The sequence below is a fragment of the Hemitrygon akajei genome, chromosome 27 (genome assembly GCF_048418815.1).
Source record: "Hemitrygon akajei chromosome 27, sHemAka1.3, whole genome shotgun sequence".
Lineage (NCBI taxonomy): Eukaryota > Metazoa > Chordata > Chondrichthyes > Myliobatiformes > Dasyatidae > Hemitrygon > Hemitrygon akajei.
This window is the reverse complement of record NC_133150.1, coordinates 19,440,857-19,468,329: the sequence shown is the minus strand read 5'-3', so window position 1 is coordinate 19,468,329 and position 27,473 is coordinate 19,440,857. Positions and strand designations below refer to the sequence as shown.

Genomic DNA, 27,473 nt, shown 5'->3' with positions numbered 1-27,473 from the left:
TCTTCAATACAAGTATGAGTGCAACTAACAACCAGCTACTAGACGATTATTCATAGTGGTTTTTTTTAAAAAAACAGATTACATGTATATAAAGTGAATTTACAGTACTGTGCAGAAGTCTTAGGCACATATACAGCTAGACTGTCCAAGATTTTGCATCGTACTGTAATAAATTTATGTATTGCATTGTGAGTGATGTTAAACCGGTAATGATAAGAGTTTCCACTGTGGACTGAGAGTGGGAATGGGGCAGGCAGAGGGAAATTATGATTGGGAAAAGAGGAAAGGGAGAGGGGAGGGAGCAGAAGGCACTAGGGAGACATTCTATAATGATCACTAAATCAATTGTTTGGAATCCAATGACCTTGCCTGGTGTCTCAGGCCTGGGTGTGTCTGGCACCCCTTCACTCCCACCTATCCCACACACCTCTGCAGCACTCACCCACACCATTTCCAACATTCTTTGCTCCCGCCAGATTAATAAACTTGCTCTCCACTCCATGTTGACAATACAGTACTGTGCAAAAGTCCTAGATACATATATATAGCAAGTGTTCCTAAGACTTCTCCACAGTGCTGTACCTGGACAGGACAATTATTCCTCAGTACTAATACTTCAACAGACAAACATCTGCACTTTACACAATTTTCAACATAGCTGTGATAGCATACATAGCTTGCCAGGCACAATAAGCCAAAGATCCATCTGACGAAGTGAACAATATAAATTCAGTTAGTTATTCATTTAAAATTCAAGAACTGACAGCAAGAACCAGTAATGGTAGTCAAAAAGTGAATAGCTTGCTGCAAAAATTCATCTGGTTCACTAATGCTTTTTGGAAAAGAAAGCTGCTATCCTAACCTGGTCTTTCTATTATCTATTCAATACTCTAGAACAAAACAATGTGATTTATACTTGATTGCATTTGCAATGGCCCAATGCGCAATGGTCCAAAGGCATCTACATCCACTGAATAAATTAAAAGCTTCTCATTGATCTTACAGTTTGAGAAAACCCAGTTCAATCATTAACAAAACCAGTACACTTGTCTCATTCAGACTCACTGCTTGAGCAAAAGACTGAAATAGCTTCTCAGTTAAACTCATTGTGATTAAACTTCAGTGCAAATTCCCCAGCCCCGCCCACCCCCCCAAGGTTAAATTAATTCAAATAGAACATGGGAAAGTCAGGTCCTTAAATCCCATTTTATGCTTGCAACAAAGTAACAAGACTTCAATCTCACATTCCACAGAGTTCAAATTGAATTTATTCTGTGACAGATACCAAGATATTCCAACAGTTGTAGGGGCATGTGTCCACCAGTACCAGTGCCTTAAATATCAGAGGTTAAATGCCTCCACTTAATAACTCATTCTGACTGACAACTAATGGTTTGCTAAAAGAAGAAATTACATTCATCACACTGCAATAATGGCTGATTCTGTAGGGCATCAAGTGCAAGTCTAGTTTGGTAGGGAAAGCTGAAAGATTGATTTAAACGTTCTCACCGAGGGTATTTGTTCAATAACATATGCACCATTTATTCAGTCCCCTAAAATAGAGGGCATAAAAAGATCAATGAAAGGTCAAAACATCAATTAAATGAAATCCTATCACAACACAAAATGGCATTTATATTTGATTGGAAGACCATGGGAAGATGAACTACTTTATATTCAGTTAAAGGACATGGGTTTCAAAGACTGAGTCAGCATTTAATTGCCTTTCCCTGATCACCCTTGAGAAGGGGGTGGGAAGCTGTCTTCAACTTCTGGAGGCCAAGGCATGGTTATACTGTTATGGAGAGAATTTCAGGCCCTTTGACCAGCAATGGTGAATGACCAACTATAAGATTTGAAGGCAGGATGGTGTGTAGCTTAAGGGCAATTTCTAGACTGTGGTGCTCCCATGCGTTTTTTTTCCTGCCCAAGTCCCTCTAGCTGGTCATGGGTTTACAAGTTGTTGTCAACGGTGTTGAGACTGAGACAGTGGTAGGCTTCAAGCTCCTTAGAGTGAACATCACCAATAGCCTAGTCTGTCCAACCACATTGATGTCATGGCCAAGAAAGCTCACCAATGTCTCTACTTCCTCAGGTGGTTAAAGAAATTCAGTATGTCCCCATTGATTACCAAGTTTTCTCAATGCACCAGTCTGGATATTTTGAAGAAGACCATAAAAAACTACAGCGACTTGGGGACACAGCTCAGCACATCACAGGAAACAGCTATCTTTCTGGGGACTCAGTCCATGTTTCGCTGCCTCAGAAGGCAACCAACAAAATCAAAGATCCCATCCATTCCAGACATTCTATCTTCTTGCATCTCCTGTTGGGCAGAAGATACAAAAGCCAGAGAGCACTAGATTCAAGGCCAGCTTTTCTCCCGCTGTTATCAGATTCTCAAATGGACTTCTTGTACAATAAGATGGACTCATGACTTCACAATCTACTGCGTTACTATCTTACACCTTATTTACCTGCGCAGCCCTTTCTCTGCAGCTTTTACAGTTTATTCTGTGTTGTTTTACCTTGATCTATCTCAATGCATTATGCAATCATTTGATCTGTATGAACAGAATGCAAGATAGGCTCTTCATTGCATCCTGAAGATGGTAAAAACCAATTAAACTGCACTGGTGGTGAAATGAATGAATAATTTTGGATGGGGTGGCTATCATACAGACTGCTATATGCTCCATGTTGAGTTTTGTTGAAGCTGTACTCAGGCAATTGAAGAATATTCCATTACACTCCTGACTTTGTTGGAAATGCTGCACACTGGAGTTAAAGTGGATATCTGTGAACTGAATGGGGTGTTCTAGAACAATCACTCAATCTGTATTTTTTAAAACAAAGAACTTTTCAAGCTCATACTTCAAGTATGTCACCTGATAGACTTGATGGCATGAAGACTTAAAGCAAAGTCTTGAAAATGACCCAAACTTGTATTTGCCATTCCGGAAAACTCCCCAAAATTTTAAAAAAAAGATTCAATTTGTGGTATTCGATAATGCAATCATTCATAATGAGCTATCAAATGGATGGTGACGGTATATACTCAAATACAACAGCAACTTTTGGGAGTACCCGGATGTCAATTAAATGAGAGAATGCTAAAGGAGCTGTTGAAGTAAAAGGGGTGTGTGCGCGCGCACATCTTTTGAAGAAGTATCTGCCTTGGAGGCAACAATAATGAACTGAAGGAGGAGCTATTGAATGAAATTGATCTAGGCACTGAAAAATCAGAAATAGAGGCAATCTCATCAAGACATTGCCTTGATGTCTACAGAAGAATTTCTACAGAAGAAATAGAAGCAGCACTGTGCCACATGACCATTTAAACACAAATTCTCAGTGCCATTTTCAAAGACTATCCTTCTATCCTTTAACATTCAGAAATGTATCAATCATTTATTTTTAATGAACATGATTACTGATCTTGAGTAGTTGTATGGAGAACATAATTCTAAATTTTATCACTTTGTAAAATGAAGAAAATTTCCCCTGATCTTAATTCTAAATGGCCTACCACTTATTCTCAAACTGTGCCTCAGTCCAAGTCAATCTTTGAACAGCTACTAGTAACTTACTTTGATTGTTATAGTTAATAACTATTCCAAAAATCTGCAATTATACTGGATTCAGTGTGTCATAATGTAATTTGGCAAATACCTGAATGTGTTTCTGAGTCCAAGACAGAACAGATCTCTACAACTGCAAAAAAATGGATTCTGATACTGGAAAGGGAGAATGCTACATCTGCATGTTTAATAAAACAAGTTTTTAAATCAACAAAATTTCAATTTGCACAATCAATGGACATACAAAATATGATATCAAACTACAAGTAGATATTAACTATTTAAAAGTGTAGGGCTTGAGAGTCTCAAGCATGTGTGAGAAAGAACAAGAACTGGGGTTTAGGTCTGATATAGTTGCCCTGTTGGAAGCCATCATGGATTCAATGGGCTGAATGGCAATATAACACATACCTGACAGCTACAACCAATTCACATAGAGCAGACAATGCAACACAAAATTCTGAAATTCCCTGTCTGACTTCACAAAGCACTTTCTCCCCCCAAACGAACAGCTCAAGGTGGTAACAACAACACACACAAAATGCTGGTGGAACACAGCAGGCCAAGCAGCATCTATAGGGAGAAGCACTGTCGATGTTTTGGGCCGAGACCCTTCGTCAGGACTAACCAAAAGGAAAGATAGTAAGAGATTTGAAAGTAGTGGGGGGAGGGGGAAATTTTGACAAAGGGTCTCAGCCCGAAACGTCGACAGCGTATTCACAGTCCCGTCCCACGCGTGGGCTTTTCCCCGTGCTGGTGAAGCAGGCTTGGCGCCCTTTTTGGGACCGGCCTCTATGCTGGCGCGTGCCGCTTTGTGAGCTGGTTCGAGTGTGCTGGGAAGTGGGTCGCCACAGTATCTCACTTTTTAAAAAAAAACTCACAGGTGCAATAAAAATAGGCAATGGATACTTGTCAGTGAAACAAAATAGGAGTAAGCCACTTGGAACGCACACAAAATGCTGGAGGAATGCAGCAGGTCAAACAGCATCTACGGAAATGAAGAAACAGTGGATGTTCTGGGTCAAGACCCTTGTTCAGGATTGAACCACTTGGGCCTTTCAGCCTTCATCTTTAAGAAAAATCAGCAATGACCCTCTAACATCACTACCAATTCTCTTCTGACTGCCGATATTCAAAGTCATAGAGCACAGAATAGAGACCCTCAGCCACCAACCTCCATTGTAATTAATCATCAAGTACCTTAACTATTCTGATTCTATTTGCTAGCACTTGATCACCACATTCTCCTAACAATCCCCAACATTTCTTCAAGACAAGCTATGGGTAAATTTGGGAAAAGAAAAAAAATCTTGCAGCTGCTTAGATTGCAGCAGAACAAAATCCACCCCCCCCCAAAATTTACGTCTCACCTTAACTACATCATTAAACACATCTAATGATATCGATTCAAATTAATTCCAACTTGCTATTTAGTATTACAATATTACCTTTACAAATCGGAGAATTACAAACTCAACTACTTTTATCTGCTCTTTATGACAGAATTTGTGACAGGCCTAAAATTTCAAGATTGCCTCCAGCATTCCAAACTTCATGAGTGCTAGTATTCTGAATTTTGTTTTCTTTATATTTTAACCACAATCTGTGAACTAAGCATACACATCAACATTCTGAAATTTTTGCATCTTAGAATTGGTCTAGGTCATTGTCACTGTATTAACTAATTAAACACCTGCCATTGTCAAATAGCACTGCAGAACATTAGTTTTGGAGTTGTCTTGGAAATAAGGTCATACTGGAGATAGATGGGAATGCTCAGCTGCAGAGTGCTTCATCCATTGAAATTTAATGATGCAACAGGGTGACAGAAAAGCTTGCTTGAATAATTTATTTCAATTATTTAACACCGGATTTTCAGTAGTAGACGTAGAAGTCAAATTTTGTATACAAAACCTGGCTGAAGATTACTGCATAACTTGGTTCTAGATTACACTGACAAAATATTTTCTGCACTGCACGGTAAACCATTCAATAGCCACACTGTTAGGGTACAGTACAAAAGTTCAATCTTAAATTTATTGACAATGATTGAGACTGTTCCAACAAAATGGACCACTCAAAATGTTTTCATGTCTATAACAACAAATTTTGGTCAAAATTGCAATAGTTTAAACTCTTCATTCCCTTCAGCTTACAACTTCAATAACTCCAATAAGAAACTCAAACCCCAGCTGAGCTGAAAATTGTGTACCACATTAGGATAGAATGTCTGGATTCACCTTTATACAAAAAGCCACACTGATTGTCCGCCACTCAGCGCACACCTTGAAAATAGTACATTAATCACTCAAATTCAAGCAAAAACTATTCCATTACAAGTCAATCACAGCTTCAGAGTAAATGAAAAATTCTGCAAAATAAAAACAGAAACTGTTGGGAATATTCAGTTACTGCCTGACTTGAAGAGAGTTAATGTTACCAGCCAAATGATACCTGCAAGTTAAGGGTTTAACAGGTCAAATATGACACTGGAGAAAAAGTAGTTAAATTAAAAAAAGGTTTCATTTCTGACCCATCATTTTATTTCTCTGCCTTGTCCCCATTTCAACGTTTGTTGCTTGAACACCTTACATTTTAATGACTGCCAACATAAAAGCAAGCACTACAATCTTTCAGTTATTCTTATACCATCCTGAACTGGACACTCAATTCAACAAATTCAGATCAGCTATGGCCACTTGAAAGTACCTCAGCCCAGAACAGTGATTGGCAAAAATCTTACTATTAGTATTTACATATTATTCATCCTTTGCTTCTCTACTTGTTCCAATACCATTCGATACTGTCTTCACCATCACCCCATTATCATTTAACTTTACCTGCCTTCAAAACATTCGGACTCCTGTTCTTGGAAATCCCTCCCTTCATTCCCTATAATATGTAAAATAGCAAATAATACAAAAACATCTGTTACTAAGTATACACAATAGAATGAATCTGACAATCAGAAAGATTTTCCTGGAACCAACATTTTGGAACTCTCCTAGAAGTCAAACTTGCTTTCTTTTTGAAAATTGTTATGCAGTGATTGTTTTATCAGCAAGTGCAATGAACATTTGCATTAATGTTTCAGAGAAAGCTTGCTTTCAGTCATTCCCAGTTCTGACAATGGCTCTTTGGCCTGAAACACTGAATTGTTTCTCATTCCATAGATGCTGCATGACTTGCTAAACATTTATAATTATCCAAATTCCAAGCTAGCTTTTATTTTTTGCATTATAGGTGAAAATCTTTCAAATCCACATTTTTACGTAGTTTCCTGTTGCTGACGTCCTGACTTGCAAAAATTCCAACTTTATGCAAGTCCTCCTATGTATTTTTAAAGCACGGTTCAAGGTAGCAATAATATTTATAGTGTATATTAATAACTGGATACAGCAGATATTCTATTAGTTTAATTATGGGTACTGTGAGGGTGATTATTTGATGAAATGGAATTACATTATGTAGAGTGATTCAATAGCGATAGCTCTAGGAAACTGAGAAATCTGCTAACAGTTCTTAGCAACAGGACCCTTATGTAACCCAGGGACAGCCCGTATTAATTTTTCATGATGTAAATACTGTTGGCAAAAACTAGGTTTAGAAGGTGTTATCCAATAGCTTAGGGAAGTAACGAGTGCATTTTTCAAATTGCAAAAGAACAACAATGTGATAAAGTGATTGTTTAGTGCCAGACATAGTGCTTGTTGTCTGAGATGATATAGAGCAGGGGCTCCTAACTTTTTATGCCATGGATCTCTACCATTAACAGAGGGGGTCAGTGGACCCCAGGTTGAGAATCTCTGGTATAGCTTCTCAAGTGTTGTTGGAGCTACACTCATCTGGACAAGTGAAAGGTATTACATCAAATATATTTATATTTATTGTTTTTCTACAATATTATCATGTTCTTTATCTTTTGTGTTTTTTCAGATCCAGAGCTACAATTATTTTGTTCTCCTTTAGATCTGTGTACAGGAAATTACATTATACAAACTTGAATCCTGATGGAGGAAAACTTCAGGGGTGCTTCTAAATGAGTCATTGAGGATAGGAGAGCAAGCCTAGAGCTTCCATTTGGAGCCACTGCATTTATGTGGCTGATCAAGTAGAGTTTCTTGTTGAGAATGCCAAGGATTGACATTAAATATCAAGGCAGGCTACACTCTCTTGCCAGGCATCACCTCTTCCACCTTCAGGAACAATCTCACCTCTCCTAGTGCCTGAATGTTGTAGGCCACATATTCCTTTTTGCAGGCGTGGAATGCTTCAATTGCAAGAGAAAACTGACATCTACCTTACTATGTGGTATACACTGAATGAAATGTACACTGCATAGCAGCAAAGGAAATTTAAAAGTGAACATCTTTGGATTGTATGAAAAGCAAATCACTCCAAGTAGCATCTACACTGATATCCTGAGGCTAAGATAATTAACCTTCAATCATTACAACCATCTTCCTTTGTTCTAACTTATCTTGCCAATCACTGGAATACTTATGCCTTATACCCATCAAAACTTCAGTTTCTACGCATTGATACGTTTTCATGAGCAATCACTCTTGTTTCAATGAGGGAACTTGGCACATTTACCCACATGCATGGCAAGTGGACCTAGCAAAAACCAAACTGGACATTAGGAAACAAATTACTAGTGAGTTAACTCTCTGTGCTAGCTACTTTGAGCACAGCTTCCATCACTTGGCTGACAACAGAGTAATTTTTGGCAATTTGTTGCCATATTGTACAAGGAGCAGAAATAGGACATTTAGCCCATCAAATATGCTCCACCTTTCAATCATAGCTTTTTCTAAAACACAATTCTTCCACCTTCTTCCCCATAATCCGTGACCTGGTAAGAATCTACCAATTTCTGCCCTAAGCACACTCAATGATTTGGCCTCCAGACTATTGTGACAATAAATTGCAGATACACCACCTCTAGCTGAAAAAATGATAGCTCATTTTAGTTTTAATGGGGTGCCCCTCTATTCTGAGGCGATGCCCTCAAATCCTAGGATCTCCTACTGATGGAAATTTGCTTTTTACAATCACCCTATCTAGGCCCTTCCAGATCCAGTAGGTTTCAATGAGATTCTTCCCCCCGCCACCCCCCAGCCCAACAACATCCTTCCAAATTCCATGTAAAGACCAGAGACATCAAACAGTCCTTACATATTAAGATTTGTGTGCTTCTCATGAACAGGATTTGTTCAAGCAACTTTCCGCATGGTATGGTAAATGTTAGTGTTGTAATCTGCTGGAAGAACTTGGCTAAGCAACAGAGTTAGCTCTTCAGAACAAGTCCACAGAGACACACAAGGCAATGTGTAGTCTCACAACCTTTCCTGTAATACAGCAAGTCTTCACTGGCAGTCTCATGCCAGACCTACCATTGTTGAGGGTGGGATATTCTTAGAATTTCTTCCTCCAATTAGCTGTTAATTGTCCAGCACTATTCATGACTGGTTAAGGGAAGACTGTAGAGCTTTGATCTAATCCATTAGCAACCTCTAGTGTTCTATGTAACAAAAAAGTCATCCTATGGGTGAAGCTTCATTGGGATGACACCTCATTTTCAGGCATACCTCCATTTCTCTCTGAACCAGGGTGACCCTGTTCCTGATGTCCACCCCAACCATGCCTCCCAACTGCAGAACCACCTTGTGTGTAATTGTAGAATTATGGATGTCCAAAAATCAGACTGCTTTATGTTTATCAACGTGATCAAGTTTATAAACATCTATCACAGGATGTCTGGCAAGGATGACTCACCATGAAAAACAAAAGAATAAATGGTTTTATTTCAGATTTTCATCCCTTAGAAAGCACTAAGGATACTCAACAGGTCAGGCAGCATCTGTGGAGAGGGAAACGACTTACATTTCATATCAACCACCTTCAACACACATTCTAATAAAGATTCATTGAATTGAAATATTAAAGATCATTTTCCTTTTTCCACAGATGGTGCTTGATCTAGTGAATACCTGCACTACTGTTTTAATTTCAGGTTTATTCCTCACACTCATGAGCCTATCACAAATCAGACAGCTACATTCTTCAGTGTCAGTTTTGCTGAGTGGAGGTACAACTAAAAACTTTATCACCATTCACAATCTTAGATAAACCAGAACAACCATTACCCTTCTTCATATGCTAGGTTAAGGTGCAAGAAGACTGGGGAAAAAAATCAATTACTGAAACAACCAAGATTTTTTCCAGACAGCTTTAGTTTTACCCATACAAAAACGTCCAGACACTAGCAGCCGTCACGACCAATGATTGAATATCTCATGTTACCATTAAATTGGACATAGTAAAGATTAGCTTACAAAACCAGTGTCTTTGACGTCGATGAATCTTACTTTTATCTCCACTGTGCATTGAAATGTATATTTATTTCCAAAAATTATGGCCGACTTTTCATAAGAAGCTAGTGTTTATACATACCGAATGCTTTCTTAAAAGCATAATGTGATTTAAACGGGATCAGAAAACAATAGAATTTTTTTCTTATAAACGCGCATGTGATGATAATATTCATAAATTGTGCAGCGTCTGGAAACTAGAACGTCTCGAAATAGATTTTAAAAATCAATACGATTGGCTGAGTCCAGAGTCCTGACTCGCTCTAAGTTCTGTATCAGAAAACTGAACCTAATTCATTAAACGTGGATTAATGCTACCGGTGCTGACATTTGTGCTGTTAATTTTAGCACAAAGCAAAGTGCATGTGGCATCTCTCCAAACGATGCCACACCAGCCAAGTGGCCGAATGGTGATTTTAGAAAATGAAACAAAGCAGAAAGCGAAGAATTCCAAGAACATTGCAGGCCCATCCAGCGAAAATGTGTCCCCCTCTCCCCCACCCCCCATGGTAAAGACTGGCTCCGAGGTGGAGAGCAGGCGTGCCGGCCCAGGCCCGGGCAATCATTGCTTCCCCCAGCTTCGCCGCAGCAACTATGCCCCACCGTCCCTTACCTCCTCCTCCCTCTCGTTTTTGAAGCACAAACATGCCGCTCGCTTCTTGAAACCGTCTCCATCATAAGTCCGAGTCTGGTTTTGCTTTAATTTCATCATTTATATTTTCTGTAACTGTCTTATTTCAATTGTCTTCTTCTTTAAAAAAAAATCGCAGAAAAACTAAGACGATGAAATGAGGAGTCTTTTCTCTTATGTGTAAGTGCCAACGACACGAGGCCGCCACCCGGTTATCCACTACGTCTCTTCATATTCCCACAACCATTCTCCCCGACACCGTCTCCACTGACACCGCCGCCACCGCCATCTTAGCCGCTCCGTCGCGCCCTCAACCTAACTCGCTCGGCAAAAGGGCGCGGGGAGCCGGGGCGGGACTTCGAGACCAGCGCAGCCGCTCAATGGCCAGCAGGCGGACGAGTGCTTCGGTTTTTATCAATCACATGTCGGCTCCGCCCCCTCCCGGCTCCGCCCTGGACAGCAGGCTTGGTGGACGCCGCCGTCAATGGACCTCAAAGCCGGCAGGGGGCGTACAGACTCTGCCCCTCCCCCTACCACTCCCGCCCCCGCCCCCTCCTCCACCTCCCTCAGCCACCCCTTTCCTATACTGTACTAGTGTGTGAAGACAAAGAGAAGAGCGATTTCATGTCTGCGCACCTGTGTTAAACGTCGTGCATTTTTTTCTATATTGGTATCCGTGTATAGTGAAAGTAAGCTGGCAACAAATCAAAACTACAGGAGATTGTGACCCATTTTCATGGATCAAAAATATATTACTGAGTTAAGGAGCATATGTTTCTGATAAAATCCAGCATGTTTGAATGAAATCTGTCCAAAAGCCTAATTCCTTGCATAGTCTAGAGGCCTAAACTCAGCTGACATGCACCAAATCGAATTCACATCTCACTTCAGTGCAGAATTATCTAAAATTGGGATGAAATTTTCACCTATTTGGTTTTAAATATTATTAAGGCTTCTCCCCTCCCAGTTTGTCTATATTATTCAATGCCCACAACCTTCTGAGATTTCAGTGGTCGTCTAATTCTGGGCCTCTTCATATTCACAACTTTAATTACTCCAACATTGCCAGCAGTGGCTTCGTCGGCCTGGGCTCTGAGATTTGGATAATCTAGTTCACCTCTCCACTCTCTACGTAGAGAGGCGTCTTCTTTGTTCATTTTTTTTTATCAGTCTGCCTAATTTCCATTTTGCATTATGTATGTAAATATATATATATATATATATATATATCAATGTTCCATTTCATAGCTTGTCCTTAAAGCATATTGAAATGTTTTGGCAAATTAAAAAACGAAACGTTCATTTAAATTCATTCTAATGATGTAGTACATTTTGAAGCTGTATCATTGTAGGAAATTCAGCACCCAAAGCCCCTTCAAAGAGCGATGTGAGGATAATCGGATTTTCTCCTCTTGGGCTGCATCTTGCGCACTGTGTCTCTGACTATACGAGGAACAAGAGAACCTCAGCTCATCTGGACGAGAGCAACTGCGCATACTCGTGCATATGACATTAAACTCGACTTTAATTTTGACCCGGGTGCAACACTCGGGGAGTACCGCAGAAATCAGACAGATTTCTTTTTGTGCTTAAACTTCTGTCAGGAACGTGAAACTCATAATCTATAGTCTGCGGTTGGCACTGCCGGCAAGGACGGTGTGCTAAAAGACTGCTAAAAGACTTGAAAGGTCCCAAATATAGTATATGCTTGGATTTTTTCGTAAAAGATATTTCGTTTAAGAGTACTAATGTTACTGACATTACCACAGAGCAAACTTGACAACACAGAAGTATAGAGTTGTGCAAGATTTTTATTTTCTGTCTTCCCAAAAGCGCGCTTCACCGGTGCTTTCTTGAACTTCCGTGGTCTTGCCTTTTACACCAATGCCTTACCTTGCCTTATCGTAAAGCCCTCACAAGAAATATAATGCGTAAGTGACAACTCAGAAACACCGTGGCATGACAAACGCTTTGTTCCCCTTCCCTCCCCCCGCCCGCCTCATTTACGCTTAAAGCTGGTCTCCAGGTGGCGACGTTCTTTTCTGTTGAGGCTGGGTTCCAGAAAAGGACCTTGACAGCATTATCGGACTTCTCCGGCCAACTGTCAACGAATGCTGCTTCGATTCGAACCGGCACCTGAAATTCATAACAAAAAAAATGTTTCAAATCTTCCCATTGTCTTTCACGGCCTCAACAAACGAAAAGATCTACTGTGAAAGGAAGAGAGTGGCGAGCCCTGACCCTGGAGACCTAGCATGAAATGACAATGTCGAGACCAGTGTCAGATTCCTCGCCATCGTGTGTCAGGTCTGTAAACCAAGAAAAGGGTGCCCGGTTGAAAGACTTGAAGGATCTCTGGATGTTCCCCGAGGGGCCATATGTTGGATCTGGTGTAAGGCCAAAGCAGCCAAGCATGCCAGCTAAGCTCGAAAGCGGGTCTCCTTCTCCAGAAGGAATGAGTAAGGGAACAGAAGAATCTGGGCTAAATACCCCAGCAAAGCCCTCAAAAGAAATACACATCCAGACACGATTTAGCAAGGAATTAACAGACAGGAATTCCAAACGGTATGCTAACAGTCCGGAGAGGAAACATAGGTAAGTATTGATGGAACAAAGTGAGATTAAGTATCAATTTTTAGTAGGCCTAACCCTTCAGTGCACTACCATTTTGTCTCTGGGACTTTTGTTACTGTTAAAGTCGGGCTTAAAATGTCCCCATTTAAGGCTTCTGTGAAGGACATTATAACTATCATCCTCAAGCACTAAAAACAGTGATCCTCTTCTGCAAAATGGCTGTCAGGAAAAAATATAACTGGAATCTGTACCGCTGAGGATAACTGCTGTGAGAAGCAAGGTTAGAATTGTGCACCTTGTCTCCCCTGTCACTGGCAGCTGCCAATGTCAAGAGTACTGGTGGTGATGGGAGTGGGAAGTAAGGATTGTTGTGGAACCAGATCCCACTCCTACCACAGAAAGGTGTGTATTTTGTCTTCACATCACAGAGGCAATGCACCACGATAACAGTCACATGTTCAATGCTTATTCAGCAGTCCAACTTCGGAGTGGGGGGGGGGGAGAGAGAGAGAGAGAGAATTGTAATTCTTGACATCATGACGGTGGAGGAGGCCACGGATAGACATGTCAGAAAATGCTACAGGACTCAGACCTGCAACAGTTGAAATGGGAGATCATAAACTCACACCAAACTATTCATGGGAAAGCAGTCTGCTTCTCTCACCCTAAAAAAAAAACCAAACCAATTGCCAAATGCAACTGAAGTTATAGAAACTAGATGGTTGCTTGTAAACCTGGATCTACCACTTTCATATTGTGCAATTAGTCTCCATAAAATGGGAGATGGATTAGCCAAAATCAGTTTTGAATTTGTCGTCAGTTCTGTCTTTAGCTCCTATTGGTATGCAATTAGCTATCAGTGATAATCCATCGTTTTATCATCTAGATTTCCTATTGTCATACTAACTTTAGAGTCCATATGTAAATATAACAATGAATGACCCATCCATAAATGGACAGACATTTCCTTCAGTGAAAAACTCTCCACAAAGGGTACAGATGGGAAAGTGGGCTGGTGCTCCCTGTAGTTGTTCAAGTGAAGCACAGGTGAGTAATTTTTGAACTGATATGTTTTCTGAGATAACACTTGGAAGATATGACAATTCTTAACTCACAAACGAATAATGCTAAGATAGGATGGGTGGACACATTATTTCTATCTCCAGCTCACTAGTAAAATAAATAAAAGTATAAAGCACTTGTAACACTATACCTTGAAATACCTGCTAGTTATTTAACAACAGCATACAAAGACTTATTGGATAGGACAAGAACAGGATGGTTACGTTGGTAACACACAGAACTGTTAATTTAAAACATGTGCTCATATTTCTGGTATATAGCTTATATCATTAATTTTCTGCTTCAGGCATGAAGGTGCTGTTGATAGAAATTAATGTCGTGGACAGATATTTGCTGCATTATTGCTGAACACTATACCTCAGACACTTTGCTTCAGGAAATACTTGGAAAAAAGAGAGCCACGATCTCCGGTCATAATTTATGATCAGAAGTGTCTGAGAAGGAAGAGGCTGGTTGTGGGCAGGATAATTTGACCAAGATAAAGTAGAAGAAAGGAATAGAAAGAAAGGACGGTGGAGAGAGAGGAGAAAGAAACAGGATAGAATGTCATTCAAAAGTGAAAATAGGAGAAAGGAAAATTAAGAAGAGCAAAGGATGGAGGGAGAGGGGAAGGAGGGTAAAGAAGCTGGGATGAAGGTGGATGCAATTGCTTTGAAGTGGGTTGTGAACAATATGTGAGTTGAATATATATCTACAAGTATCTGGGAGTACAGTTAGACGAGAAGCTAGACTGGACTGCCAACACAGATGCCTTGTGCAGGAAGGCACAGAGTCGACTGTACTTCCTTAGAAGGTTGGCGTCATTCAATGTCTGTAGTGAGATGCTGAAGATGTTCTATAGGTCAGTTGTGGAGAGCGCCCTCTTCTTTGTGGTGGCGTGTTGGGGAGGAAGCATTAAGAAGAGGGATGCCTCACGTCTTAATAAGCTGGTAAGGAAGGCGGGCTCTGTCGTGGGCAAAGTACTGGAGAGTTTAACATCGGTAGCTGAGCGAAGGGCGCTGAGTAGGCTACGGTCAATTATGGAAAACTCTGAACATCCTCTACATAGCACCATCCAGAGACAGAGAAGCAGTTTCAGCGACAGGTTACTATCGATGCAATGCTCCTCAGACAGGATGAAGAGGTCAATACTCCCCAATGCCATTAGGCTTTACAATTCAACCGCCAGGACTTAAGAACTTTTTAAAAGCTATTATTAATGCTTTTTGAGATAGTGATTTAGATGCATATCATATTTTTTTACTGAGTTAAGTATTGTATGTTATTAGTTTTGCTACAACAAGTGTATGGGACATTGGAAAAAAGTTGAATTTCCCCATGGGGATGAATAAAGTATCTATCTATCTATCTATCTATGAAGTGAAGCATTACATTTTCACTATCAGATAAGGATGATTGCCTTCCAGTTAAGAGGCTTCATTAAGTTAACAGGAAATTCTGGTACTGCAGATAGTTTGTGTTGCTATCCACTGTTTTGCAAATGCTGCATATCTAATTTGGTTTATGATAAATGCATCAGGATCATTTGAACATGGATATGGTCTGATGGTTGAATGAAAAACCAGGGTTTTGGATGTCACAGGGCCCCTGGTTGATCTACTACTTTTGTAGAGAAATTACCCAGTTTTTCATCTAATGGTGCATCAAAAGGCCATTTAATGCTTTTGCATCCTGATTGCTTTTTTTGTGATTCATTATGTAGCTGGCACATATCCCCTGTGGAGTAAACTGTAGCTGTAATTTTAAAGATAGTCAGAATGAGAAAAATATTTTCAGATAAACATAATTTTCAGCTGAGTGGTAGTGAGTATTATAGAAGGTTTACCATGCGACATGAAGTGCTATTGCATTGTTGTCAATTAGACAAGCTACAAATATTATGGTGTAAGTCACAGAAGCAATAATTTTGTATATTTGAGCCTCTGCACTTACTTTATCCTATATATTATCATTTTGAAGCAATTTTTTTGCCTTTTCTGGTTTCATATGGTATATTCATTCTGGGAGAAATACGAACAGCCTTTTCACAATTTCATTTCTATGAGAAATGCATGAAAGAAACATCAGCAAACTAAAGATGATTGTGGGGATGATAACTTTGTCCAATAATTTACCACGTCCACAGCTTCGTTATTACCTGGGGCTTTTGCAATGCAGAAGAGAGAAATCCACCACTGACACTCACCGCCAATATTCTCCGTTGCCCCAAACTTTACTGCTCTGGATCTGAACGGCTGATGCTCGTGGCAGAGACCGACTGTTCTTAAGTGGTGACAGAGCTTCAAACAATATAACTGACCCACATGGGAGGAGCAGAATAGGCGATATTTACAAAACTCCCCAGCATATATTGGATAGACTCTCTAAAGCCAGCCCATCCATCCCTAGATGAGGGGCCCAAAACTGCTTGCAAAGCTCCAATGTGGTTTGATTTATGCTTTATAAACCTCAGCAGTACACCCTTGATTTTATACTCTAGTCCTCTCAAAATGAATGCCGGAGTTGCAGTTGTTTTCCTTATTACTGACTCAACCTTCAAGTTGACCTTTAGGGAATCGGGTACTAAGTCCCTTTGCACCTCCAAGTTCTGAATTTGCTCCCTATTTAGAATATAGTCTATGCTTTATTCATGCTACCAAAGTGCATGACCATATATTTCCTGACCCTGTATCCCCACAAATAATTAACAAAATGAAGCTTGTCTTGTTACTACCTTTCTTCACCACAGAACTGAAAGCAGCATTCTAATCAGCAATCATGTGGACCCTTATTTGGTCTCACTTCACACTCCATCATGCTCCTCAACCTCCATCTGGAACCCACCTGAAGCGTAATGATGGAGTTAAAGGGACTCGAAGGCTTGAGTTGTAAGGACCAGCTGGATTGGCTGGGACATCTCTTTTCCCTGGAGCATAGAAGCCCAAGGGGTGACCTTATAGATGTTTATAGAATCACAAGTTGTTAACATAGATGGCCTTGGTCTCAGACCTTTTTCCCAGAGTAGGGGATACTAAAATGAGAGGGCTTACATTTACGGTGAGAAGAGGGAGATTTAATAGCAACCTGAGGGGCAACTTCTTCACACAAAGGGGTATATGGAATGAGTTGCCAGAGGAAGCTGCAGAGGCGGGTTCAATTGCAATGTTGAAACGACATTTGGACTGGCACATGGAAAGAAAAGGTTTAGAGGGATATGGGCCAAATCCAGGCAAATGGACGAGCTTGGTTAGACATCTTGGTCAGAATGGATGAGTTGGCTATGGGGCCTGTTTCCAAGCTGTGTAACCACGTGTGACCCTTTGAATCACAAACACAGGAATGGGTGCTTTGGCCCTTTTCATCCATGAACCCATTTGCATTAATTCTGTTTTCTTCCCCTCTTTCTTCCCATCTGCTTTGCTGATTCTAATGTCACCTACCTTCACCAAGGGCAAATTAATTCATTTTGGCACAAGGAAGGAAAGCAGATCATCCGTGACAAACCAGATGGAAACAGAGTGAATTTGAAAACCCTACAAAGTTTACCACCGAGATCACGATTGAACCTATGTCTCCGAAGCAGTCGGGGAGCAGTGCTAACTGTTGCATTACCGTGCCACTTTGCAACTGGGAAGTTGCCAACGGACTGTGGGCAGCAGGACTGACACTTCTTTCTTTGTGTCAGAGTCCTGAAACTTGCAGGCTCTTCATGTCTATAATTGCTAGCTGGAACAGCCAAAATTTTCATATTATATGATCTTATATTGATTTCCTTACAAAGTAAAAGGAAATGGTTTGGCCTAATGAATCCATGCCAGATCTTAGAACATTTCCGTCAGTGTCTTCTAACCTTCACTCTTTCTCTCTCTCTGTCTCTCCCACATGCACATCAATTCATCCTTGCTTCTCCCACCTCTAAGGATAGTTTGCAGTAACCAAGCAACCTACCAACATCCTTGGGATGTGGGAGGAAATTGGAACACTCAGGGAAACCCATTCAGTCACAGGGAGAGCATTCAAACCTCACATAGAAAGCACATCGTATATACTGAGGATCAGATCTGAGGTGTTGGAACTGTGCTGTAGCAGTACTAACCTCTGCACCACTGTGCTACCCCAAACCCAATACAATTCACACCAAAAGCACACATGGTTAATGAGAATCTTCCTCCTTATGGATAGATCTATTATTCTCTCTTGTATGCCAGTTAACAATAAATAAAACTATTACAAATTGATAAATATTTCAACACAGATTTTCACTTGTTGAAAATGCCATGTTATGATAAAATTAGATGTCTCTCCTTCAGAATAAACTCAAAATTGTCTCTGTGACACTTTGTTCTGAGGAGCTAAAATTCCCCGTGGAAGCATTAAATGGCCTGCCTGGCCCAGTTTTGCTGCTTACGTTCATCTGTGCAATCTGGTGTTACAACAACCTCTTCTTGTTACTGTCACATTTAACAGATTAAATGTCTACAGCCACCCAGTTATGCCAACTGAAGAACAGAATGCGTCTATGACCTCAAATGAATCGTTTCTAGATTATAACAGTGCGAAGGATGAGTGCGAATCTCTTCTAAAGGGTATGCAAAAGTCTACATTGCTTTCCTCTGCTCTGTGTGATGGTTGATATTGTCATTATTTCATAAAATTGCAACTTAAAACGTCTTGAAATACATTGCTTCCATATATACAGTGCCTTGAAAAAATATTTAGTCCCCAACCCTTTGTTCACATAAATGAGTATTACAACCAGGGATTCTGATCAATTTTTATTTGTGAAGCACATGCTCCTTTTTTCACAGGACAGCCTCCCCCCCCCCCCAAAAAAAAACCAAGGAAAATTGTAAAGTCTGAAGGACTAAAATTTCAAAAACTGAAATGTCAGCAGTTCAAAAGTATTCATCCCCTTTTGCTTAGTACTTAGTTGAATCACCTCTCACAGCTGTTACAGCTAGTAGTTTTTTTTTGGATAAGTCACTTTTAGCTTTGTACAACATGATGGAGCAAGATTTGCTCATTCGTCCTTGCTGATCTGCTCAAGCTGCACCAGGTCAGTTGGGGAGCGGTAGACAGCACTTTAAAGGTCCTGTCAGGGATGTTTGATTGGTTTAAGGTTAGGACTCTGACTGGGCCCCTCAAGGACATCAGATTTCTTCATTTGAAGCCACTCCATGTTCCATGCTGAAAAGCATGATGCTACCTCCACCATACTTTACAGTAGGGATGGTGTTACCTGGCTGATGTGTAGTGTTAGATTTACACCACTCGTACCACTTAGTTGAGGTCTAAAAGTTTCACTTTAGACTCATCCAACCGCAAGATCTTCATCCACATCTTTACAGTATCTTCTAAGTGATGCTTTCCAAAGTCTTTACAGGCAAGGATATGCATTTTTTTTAAATCCAGGGCTTCTTCCTTGCCACTCATCCATAAATACCCTTTTTGTACAAGACACTTCATCTCCTTGAGTGTTGGCATCACAGTAGTCTCTCTTACAAGTCCCATTCTCCTCTGCTGACTAATTTTGGAGTGGCGGCCTGTCCTCGGCAGTGTGGTTACGGCTTCATATTTTTCCACTTTTTCATGATGGACTGTACTGAACTCCAAGATATGTTCAGTGCCCTTGAGATGGTCTTGTACCCTTCCCAGATTTTTGTTTCTCTATTATCATTTCCCTGACTAGTCTTGAATGCTGTTTTGTCTTCATTTTTGTTTGGTCTGTTGAAAATCTACCATTCTGTTGGACCTTACAGAGAGAAGGGGTATTTACAGCATTCTTATGAATGAATTGAAACAGGTGGTCCTCCAATTTTCCACATCAACAAATTGCATGAATTGGTAAGGTAATACAGTATATTGCACCTGAGGAAATTTAGCACAATAAGTACAAAGGGCTTGAATACTTTTTCAGCCTCACAATTTTGGTTTTAAGTTTCGGTGAATTGTTGACAGGGTTTGGAATTTTTCTTTCGATTTGATATGATGCACAAAGTTTTGTAGATTACCTCAAAAAATCCTCTTCAATATATTTTAAATTTTAAAAATTAGATAGTAAAGTGTGAAAATAGTTGTTGGGGTTGAATATTTTTTCAAGGCGCTGTAGGTGTATTTAATTTGCAATACATATTTGGCAGTGCAATTTTTGTCAAATAAAATCAGGAAATGTTAATACTCAGGAAGAGAAACAGAGATAACATTTCAGGTAGGAAATTCATTAGAATTAGGAAAATATGTAATCAAATGTCTTGAGTTACAGTAAACTAGTGGGAAAGGAGAATGGAGGAAATAAAGGGAATGTCTACAATAGATTGAAGAATGGGAGTGACTGTAATTCAAATTGTGATGCATCTTGCTGAATGAAGATGGGGAAGACCAAGATGGAGGAGATATAGAGAGAAAGGAGAGAAAAAATACTGGAAATTTGAAGTGCAGAACACAGCAGTTGTTGGAGATCTGAACTAAAAAAGAATGCTGGAAACAAGCCAACAGCTTAGGCAGCATCTGCAAAGATAGCTAATGTTACAGCTTTATGACCTTTCATCAGAATTAGCCTGCTGTGATAAGACTGGTTATTTGAAATTGCTGAATAATGTTTTTGCCAATATTGTTTCCCCAACTTCTAAATGGAAAAAACATTTGTTACTGACTGGAGGCAGTGACCCCCCCCCCCCCCCCCCCAATCTGGAGGTGCAGACTTGGCTCCTTTCATCAGTTACTTGATTCATTTTGTGCAAGGCTCTCACCTAGTTACATTCAACAGAGTCATCTTAAAATGACAGACAAATTTGCCAATGCTTTCTGAATGTTAAATTCACAACCATAAAGGGGATCACAGATTTCATCCACCTCCTGACATGGATAAGGACCTAATTGTTCATTATACAGTTGGGAGTTAAACAATATAATCTCTTGAAAACTTACTACTATGATGAATTCAGATGACTATATCTACAAAGGTCAACGATGAACAGCCAGTACACAGAAAAGATGGATAGTTCATTAACATTTATGGTAGCCAGCAGTATTTTGCCTGAGCAACAAATATATCTATGCAAAGAAGATATGTAGATTATCAGTAATCTAGAATTGAAACAGAAAAAGTGAAATGAAGGAACAGTATGGAAACAATAGGCAATGGTATAATATTGCTTCAGCGTCTATGTGACTATGCACGTGCATACTGCTTGTGTGTGTGTGTGTGTGTGTGTGTGTGTGTGTGTGTGCGTGTGTGTGTGTGTGTGTGTGTGTGCGTGTGTGTGTGTGTCTGTGTGTGAGAGAGAGAGAGACTGCATGCATAAGAACTGAATGGATAATGCACCTTGCCTGATCAGTTAAGTTCAATTGCTTCTCATCCAGGCTGAATAATTTTCATGCAGGGGTGTGCATAAACAATTGCTTCATTAGAAATATCTGAAAATGTAAATAAACTTTTCTTTTTGGTTTTATAGCTCAGTCAAAAGAGAGCAGTGTAAGAATGTCTCTGTCACCATGGGGAAAGCTGTTGAGCATGTACAGAAAAATGAAAGAGTCTCCTATTCCCAAAGTAGGTTGGCTTTTTCTTCATACCTCCTTTGATTGCACCTTTTATTATTATGCCTTTGTCATCTGATCTCTATGGAGAAATATTCCTAACGTCTCCTTTCTCAATGATAACTTTGAAGCTTTTGATGGTTTCAATTGGAACAGTCACTGGCAAAAGTCCAAGAGTATGTTCTTGGTAATAGACTATACACAGTGCACATGCAAAAAAAATACATGGCAGAGAGATTCAAAGCAAAATGTGAGAGAGTTTAATCAGGATGACTGAAAGACAGGGGATATGCTACACTCTTAGAAGGAAATAATAAAATAAAAAGCATGAACTTGCAATCGGAAGGCTGGGGGTAATGAAAAAATGCAGTGATTATTACAAATTTTTATTAATTTACCTGAAACAGTTTCTTAATACCCATCTTTCTACTTCATAGGAATAGAATGAACATTAGTTAGTACATAGTATTGCATGTTATTTCCAAAACCGACATTTTGGGATTTGCAAGGAATACACAATATAATTATTTTCATGTGTTAATGTTGTTTTTCTCAAAACACCTGTGTGGAACCATAGCATCTTCCAATAATGCAGCCCTGAAGGAGATAATTTCATGTTGCGTGCTTATGCTGTCTTTAAATGAATTCTTAGATTAGTTCCTCACATCCTTCTTTCCCTTTGCCCTGTGATTTGCTATCCATTCAATTAGTTATCAAGCTCTCTTTTGGAAGTTATTTTCACATCTTTTTCTGCCAGACTTTCAGGTAGCTCATTCCAAATCACAGCAACCCACTGGATATAAAAAAAAATTACATGATGTCTGGTGCTTTAATCTCAGTCATCTGTGTTATAATCTTTCCTGCCAGCATAATTGGTTATGTCTTATTTACTTCAACAATACTGTTCATGATTTTCAATTCCACTAGGAAATCTTCTGTTAATCTACTCTCTCTTTAAATTATAATACCCACATCTTCACATAACTAAAAGAAATATTGGGATAAATAATGAAATAAAATTGGAAAGTTTTAGAAATATATGGCAGTTGTGTCGGGATTGAAAAGCAGAAATGCTACTGACTCGTTGGTAGGTAGGTGCTGCAGCAGAATTAAAGTCTAAAGTAAAGCACAAAATAGTAGCAAGTGCAATGTAGAAGATGGAACAACTATCATGTAGAGCAGTAATTGAAGTTTGAGAATAGCAGCAACATGGCAGATTATGTATTTTTGGCAAGCCAGACAAACAAAGGAATGTGGTATTGTTAAATTAATAAAAGGCATGAGTCAACCTATATCAGGAAAGAAGCCAAAAATCTATGTTTTAACATAATTTCCCAGTACTTAAAACACCAGTTCCCCTGTACACTATAGAGGAAAGTGACCAGTTAAAGGCAGGTAGAAACCAAATGGCACAGGAATAAAGATTATCTCTATTGAGTGATTCCCCCCAGAAATCAGTATAGTGATGAGAATCAATTAATTCGGGAGAGTTCTATGAGATAAAGAAATCCAGTATGAAAAAGAAAAGTGAGCCATCTAGAGGTAAGTATGAGCAGAAAATTTGAAATGCATTCCAGTAAACTTTTCAGGATTAGAATTAAACCAACTCAGTTGGGGTTTCGGTACTTTGGCTTTGTATTGATTCATCTGATTTGTTTGTGTAATCTCAATGGGAGCAGCTCACTGGTGCATAAAATTAATCACACTATACACGTGACCTCCATGTGATTGTGTTCCGAGAAAATGGACTGTATGGTCACTTTCCATAAGGTGAAGCTGAGTCATTTGCACATACATCCAGCAGCACAAACTTGAGTAAAGTTGTGTTGATTGTTTTCACATAAATTCCATAAGAGTGAATTTTATTCTGTATTTCAGATTTCTGGTTAGGGCGACTTTCTGCAACCTGAAAGGCTGAAACGCAAGTGTCACTGATAATTGTTAGTTGTATCAAATCAGAAGATGTTGGAAATACACAGAATTCCAGGAGGTATCCATGGTGGGAAGAAATAATGACACTTGACTTTGATGATAGACAATTGTATGAAAATAGGAATTAGAAGCAGGACAAGGTTTCTTGGTTCCTTAACCCTAATAATCATGCTGTTGATTTTCCTATATACTTGTTGTATCCTCATTCTAGTTTCTGCAAATTGGGCACTAGGACGCACAAGTATCACACATTAGAGCTTTGTATGCTCTTGCCTTTAAAATAAAATGCTTCTCTTTAATATTTTCTAAGACAATGGGACAATTCCCTTTACCAAATCTATCTATCTATTTAATTTCATAAAGCCCTCCTTGCCATTCACCTTCTTCTGTTTCAACAGCAATTTTAACAATCATACTCTGAGTGTCTTCATCCAAGTCACATATGTGAATTGTAAAAACGTTGAAGCCCCAGAAATGATTGCTGTAGCCCAATAGATTTCATCAATCAGAAAATACCTACTTTTGCTTTCTCTCTGTTTACCCAGCCAATCTTCTATCCATGCCAAAATCTTATCTCCTATACCATATATGTCAAACTCAAGGCCCGCGGGCCAAATCCGGCCCGCGGTGGAATTATCTTTGGCCCGCGAGATAATATCTAATTACTATTCAAGCTGGCCCCAGTAATCGAAGCGCCTATGGCGTATGATATGGCTAATGCTGAGTTTATTCAGGTACCAGGTTTTCAGGGTTTTTAGTGTTTATTCGGCAGTCTTGCTCGGCAGTCTTCTTCATAAGAAACGGAATTTGTAAAGTGAAACACTTTGTAGTTATAGCAGAGACTGAGACACATGAGAGCAGGCTGAAAAAACGGAGGCAACGAAAGCTGCGTTCACAAGCGTCCGACTGATCCGGCCCGCATGAAGCTGCATTTTGCTCAATCCGGCCCGTGACCTAAAATGAGTTTGACACCCCTGTCCTATACCATGAGTTTTTATTTTCAGCATCTAATCAAACTTCTGGAAATCTAAGTATAGTTCACTTGTCAGTTCCCTGTGCATAGTATTTATTTAAGGAAATCAAAAAAATTGGTCAAGCATGATTTCTTTTTCACAAGTGATTTTGTGAAATCACTCCTTAATTTTTTTTCAAAATACCTTTAATAATGCCTTCTAATATATTCCCCAGAATAGATACTAAGCTAACTGCCCTATCATTTTCTACGTCTCCTCTGCCCACCCGTAACCTCACCTACCAACTTTCCCCAGAATTCTGAAAGGTTAGAGATGATCAGCATTTAAAATAATCAATGCGGAAAAGGGAAGCGAGACGAAGAAAGAAAGACCGTGATAGGTTGGAAGGAAGAAAAAAATTAAACAAATGGCCAGTGGGATGAAAGCGAAAGATGGGTGGTAAGAAACAAAGCATCAATCCGGAGGAGATATGAATGGGAGTAGGGTGATTATTATCTGTGGTTGCAAAAGAAAATGCCATATAGGTGGAAAATCTGAATTAAAACCAAAATATCTTAAATGGCTCTGGGATCAGGTCAAGTCTGAGTTCAGTAATGTGACTAGATCAGAATCAGAATCAGAATCAAGTTTATTATCACCGACTTATGTTGAGAGATTTGTTGTCTTTGTGGCAGCAGTAAAATGCAATTCAAAATAATAAAGAAAAAGCTGTAAGTTATGGTAAGCATATATATATAACAGTTAAATTAAATAAGTAGTGCAAAATTAAAAAATAGATAGTGAGTAAGTGTTCATGGATTTAATGCCAATCGGAAATCGGATGGCAGAGGGGAAGAAACTGTTCTTGAATCATTGAGTGTGTGCCTTTAGGCTCCTGTACCTCCTTCCTGACCTTTTTGAGGCATCGTTCCTTGAAGATGTCCTGGATACTATGGAGGCTGGTGACCATGACGGAGAAGTTTACAACTCTGTGCAGCGAATCTGGATCCTGTTCAGTAGCACCCCCCCCCCCCCACCCCTCCCATACCAGACTGTGATGCAGTTAGTTAGAATGCTCTGCATGGCACATCAGTAGAAATTTATGAATGCTTTTAGTGATATACCAAATGTCCTCAAGCTCCAAACGAAATATAGCCACTGCCATGCCTTCTTTGTAGCTGCATTGATATGTTAGGCCCAGGACAGATCCTCAGAAATGTTGACACCCAGGAACTTGAAATTGCTCACTCTCTCCACTCCTGATCCCTCTATGAGGATTGGTGTGTGTTCCTTCGTCTTACCCTTTCTGAAGTCCACAATCAGTCCTTTGACCTTTCTGACATTGAGTGCAAGGTTGTTGCTGCAACACCCATCAACTAGCTGATATATCTTGCTCCTGTATGCCCTCTTGTCACCACCTGAAATTTAGTCATCAATAGTTGTGTCGTCAGTAAATTTATAGATGGTGTTTGAGTAGTGCCTAGCCACACCATCTTGGGTGTAGAGAGGGTGAAGCAGTGGGCTAAGCACACACAACCCTGAGGTGCACCAGTGATGATTGACCCTGAGGTGATGATGTTATTTCCGATCTGCAGAGGTTATGGTCTTCCAGGTAGGAAGTCTGCAGATGGATGGATTGCTGTTCCCTTATTTCAGTGGGGTATCAATTATCCAGATAAAGACTATTACAAGATGCCACATTGTCAACATGCAAAAATTGAGTTCTGGAAAGGAAAGACTCAATGCCAAGTTTATGCTGTCAGCTTTAATTGAAACTTGCTTTGGAGTGATTGATCCTTTCGCTAATTCCAGGAACTTCTGGATCTCTTCCCAGCTAGCCAGAACATGTCCCACCTACAACATGCCCTGTCCAAAAAATTTCAACTCACAACCCGTTCCTTCGGTTTGAAGAAAATGCAACAAATCCTTCATGAAAAATTCATGTTGTTATTTAAGGCAGAGCAATGAAGTCCTCTGGTATCTTGAAAAAATGAACTCACACTTAATATTGGCAAAACTGGTTTCATAGTCACTTTGTTCTCTATTGTTTGCAGGTCCTATCTTTGTGCAAGTTGGCCTTTACATCCATTTTAGTACAAGACAACTATATTACCTAAATAGACTGCAAAATATTCTGCAACACTTTGGGAATGAGAAGGGTGCCATGAAAACACAGCTTATTTTTGTACGGGGAGTGCTAAGACTTCTTGGGAACATAGAGCAATGTTTATACAGTAAATGCAAGTGATTTTCTCTCTGTGATATACTTAGCACATAAGTTTTCTGTTCTCAGTTTTACATTTTTGTGACTGTTCTACATTCTATTGGTTGGGATCCTTAGCAAAGAGAAAGGAGTAACTGGGTTTGTTAATACTGTTCTTATATAATTATTGTTCCAGCTGTACAGCAAGAGGAATACGCAAGAACTTCAGAAGGAAGATGGCCAATGCATTCAACTGGTAGTATATAGATGTAATGAGAAAAATCCAATGATTTTCAGTCACTTTAGAACAACTGATTCTGTCGGTAAGAACAGCATAATTAATTTGGAAAAGAAATTATTATTAAAATATTTTGGAGAGCTCACAGACAAACAAGAAGCATTAGCTTCCTGACTTCTTGCAACTCTTGTTACTCAAACCATGAATTAGAGCTACCAGCTCTTGTGGTCAGGATTTAAAGTAGTCTTTTCAAAAGAAAAATCTAGGAAAGATATGCATTAAGTACCAGCATCTACTGTAAGCATGTCCTGTAAAAGCTGCATTAACACTGCTTTATTCTTCGATCTTTTGTCAGCATATTGAGGCATTTCCATGCTTGAACAATCAAA

General features: G+C 39.6%; 2 protein-coding genes across 2 annotated transcripts in view; one reads left to right on the top strand and one right to left on the bottom strand.

Annotated features, from left to right (window-relative positions):
- The window catches only part of LOC140717158 (diphosphoinositol polyphosphate phosphohydrolase 1), a 76,059-nt gene extending 65,122 nt beyond the window's left edge, over positions 1 to 10,937 (bottom strand). Inside the window, exon 1 of the mRNA XM_073030442.1 lies at positions 10,569 to 10,937. Coding sequence (XP_072886543.1) covers positions 10,569 to 10,667 — 99 coding nt within the window. The 5' untranslated portion in view covers positions 10,668 to 10,937. The remainder of the gene's footprint in view (positions 1 to 10,568) is intronic.
- Positions 10,938 to 12,929: 1,992 nt separating this feature from the next.
- LOC140717018 (gametogenetin-binding protein 1-like) overlaps positions 12,930 to 27,473 on the top strand; it is a 33,338-nt gene continuing 18,794 nt past the window's right edge. The window contains exons 1-4 of the mRNA XM_073030210.1: positions 12,930 to 13,181; positions 18,690 to 18,808; positions 21,677 to 21,771; positions 27,043 to 27,169. Coding sequence (XP_072886311.1) covers positions 12,946 to 13,181; positions 18,690 to 18,808; positions 21,677 to 21,771; positions 27,043 to 27,169 — 577 coding nt within the window. The 5' untranslated portion in view covers positions 12,930 to 12,945. The remainder of the gene's footprint in view (positions 13,182 to 18,689; positions 18,809 to 21,676; positions 21,772 to 27,042; positions 27,170 to 27,473) is intronic.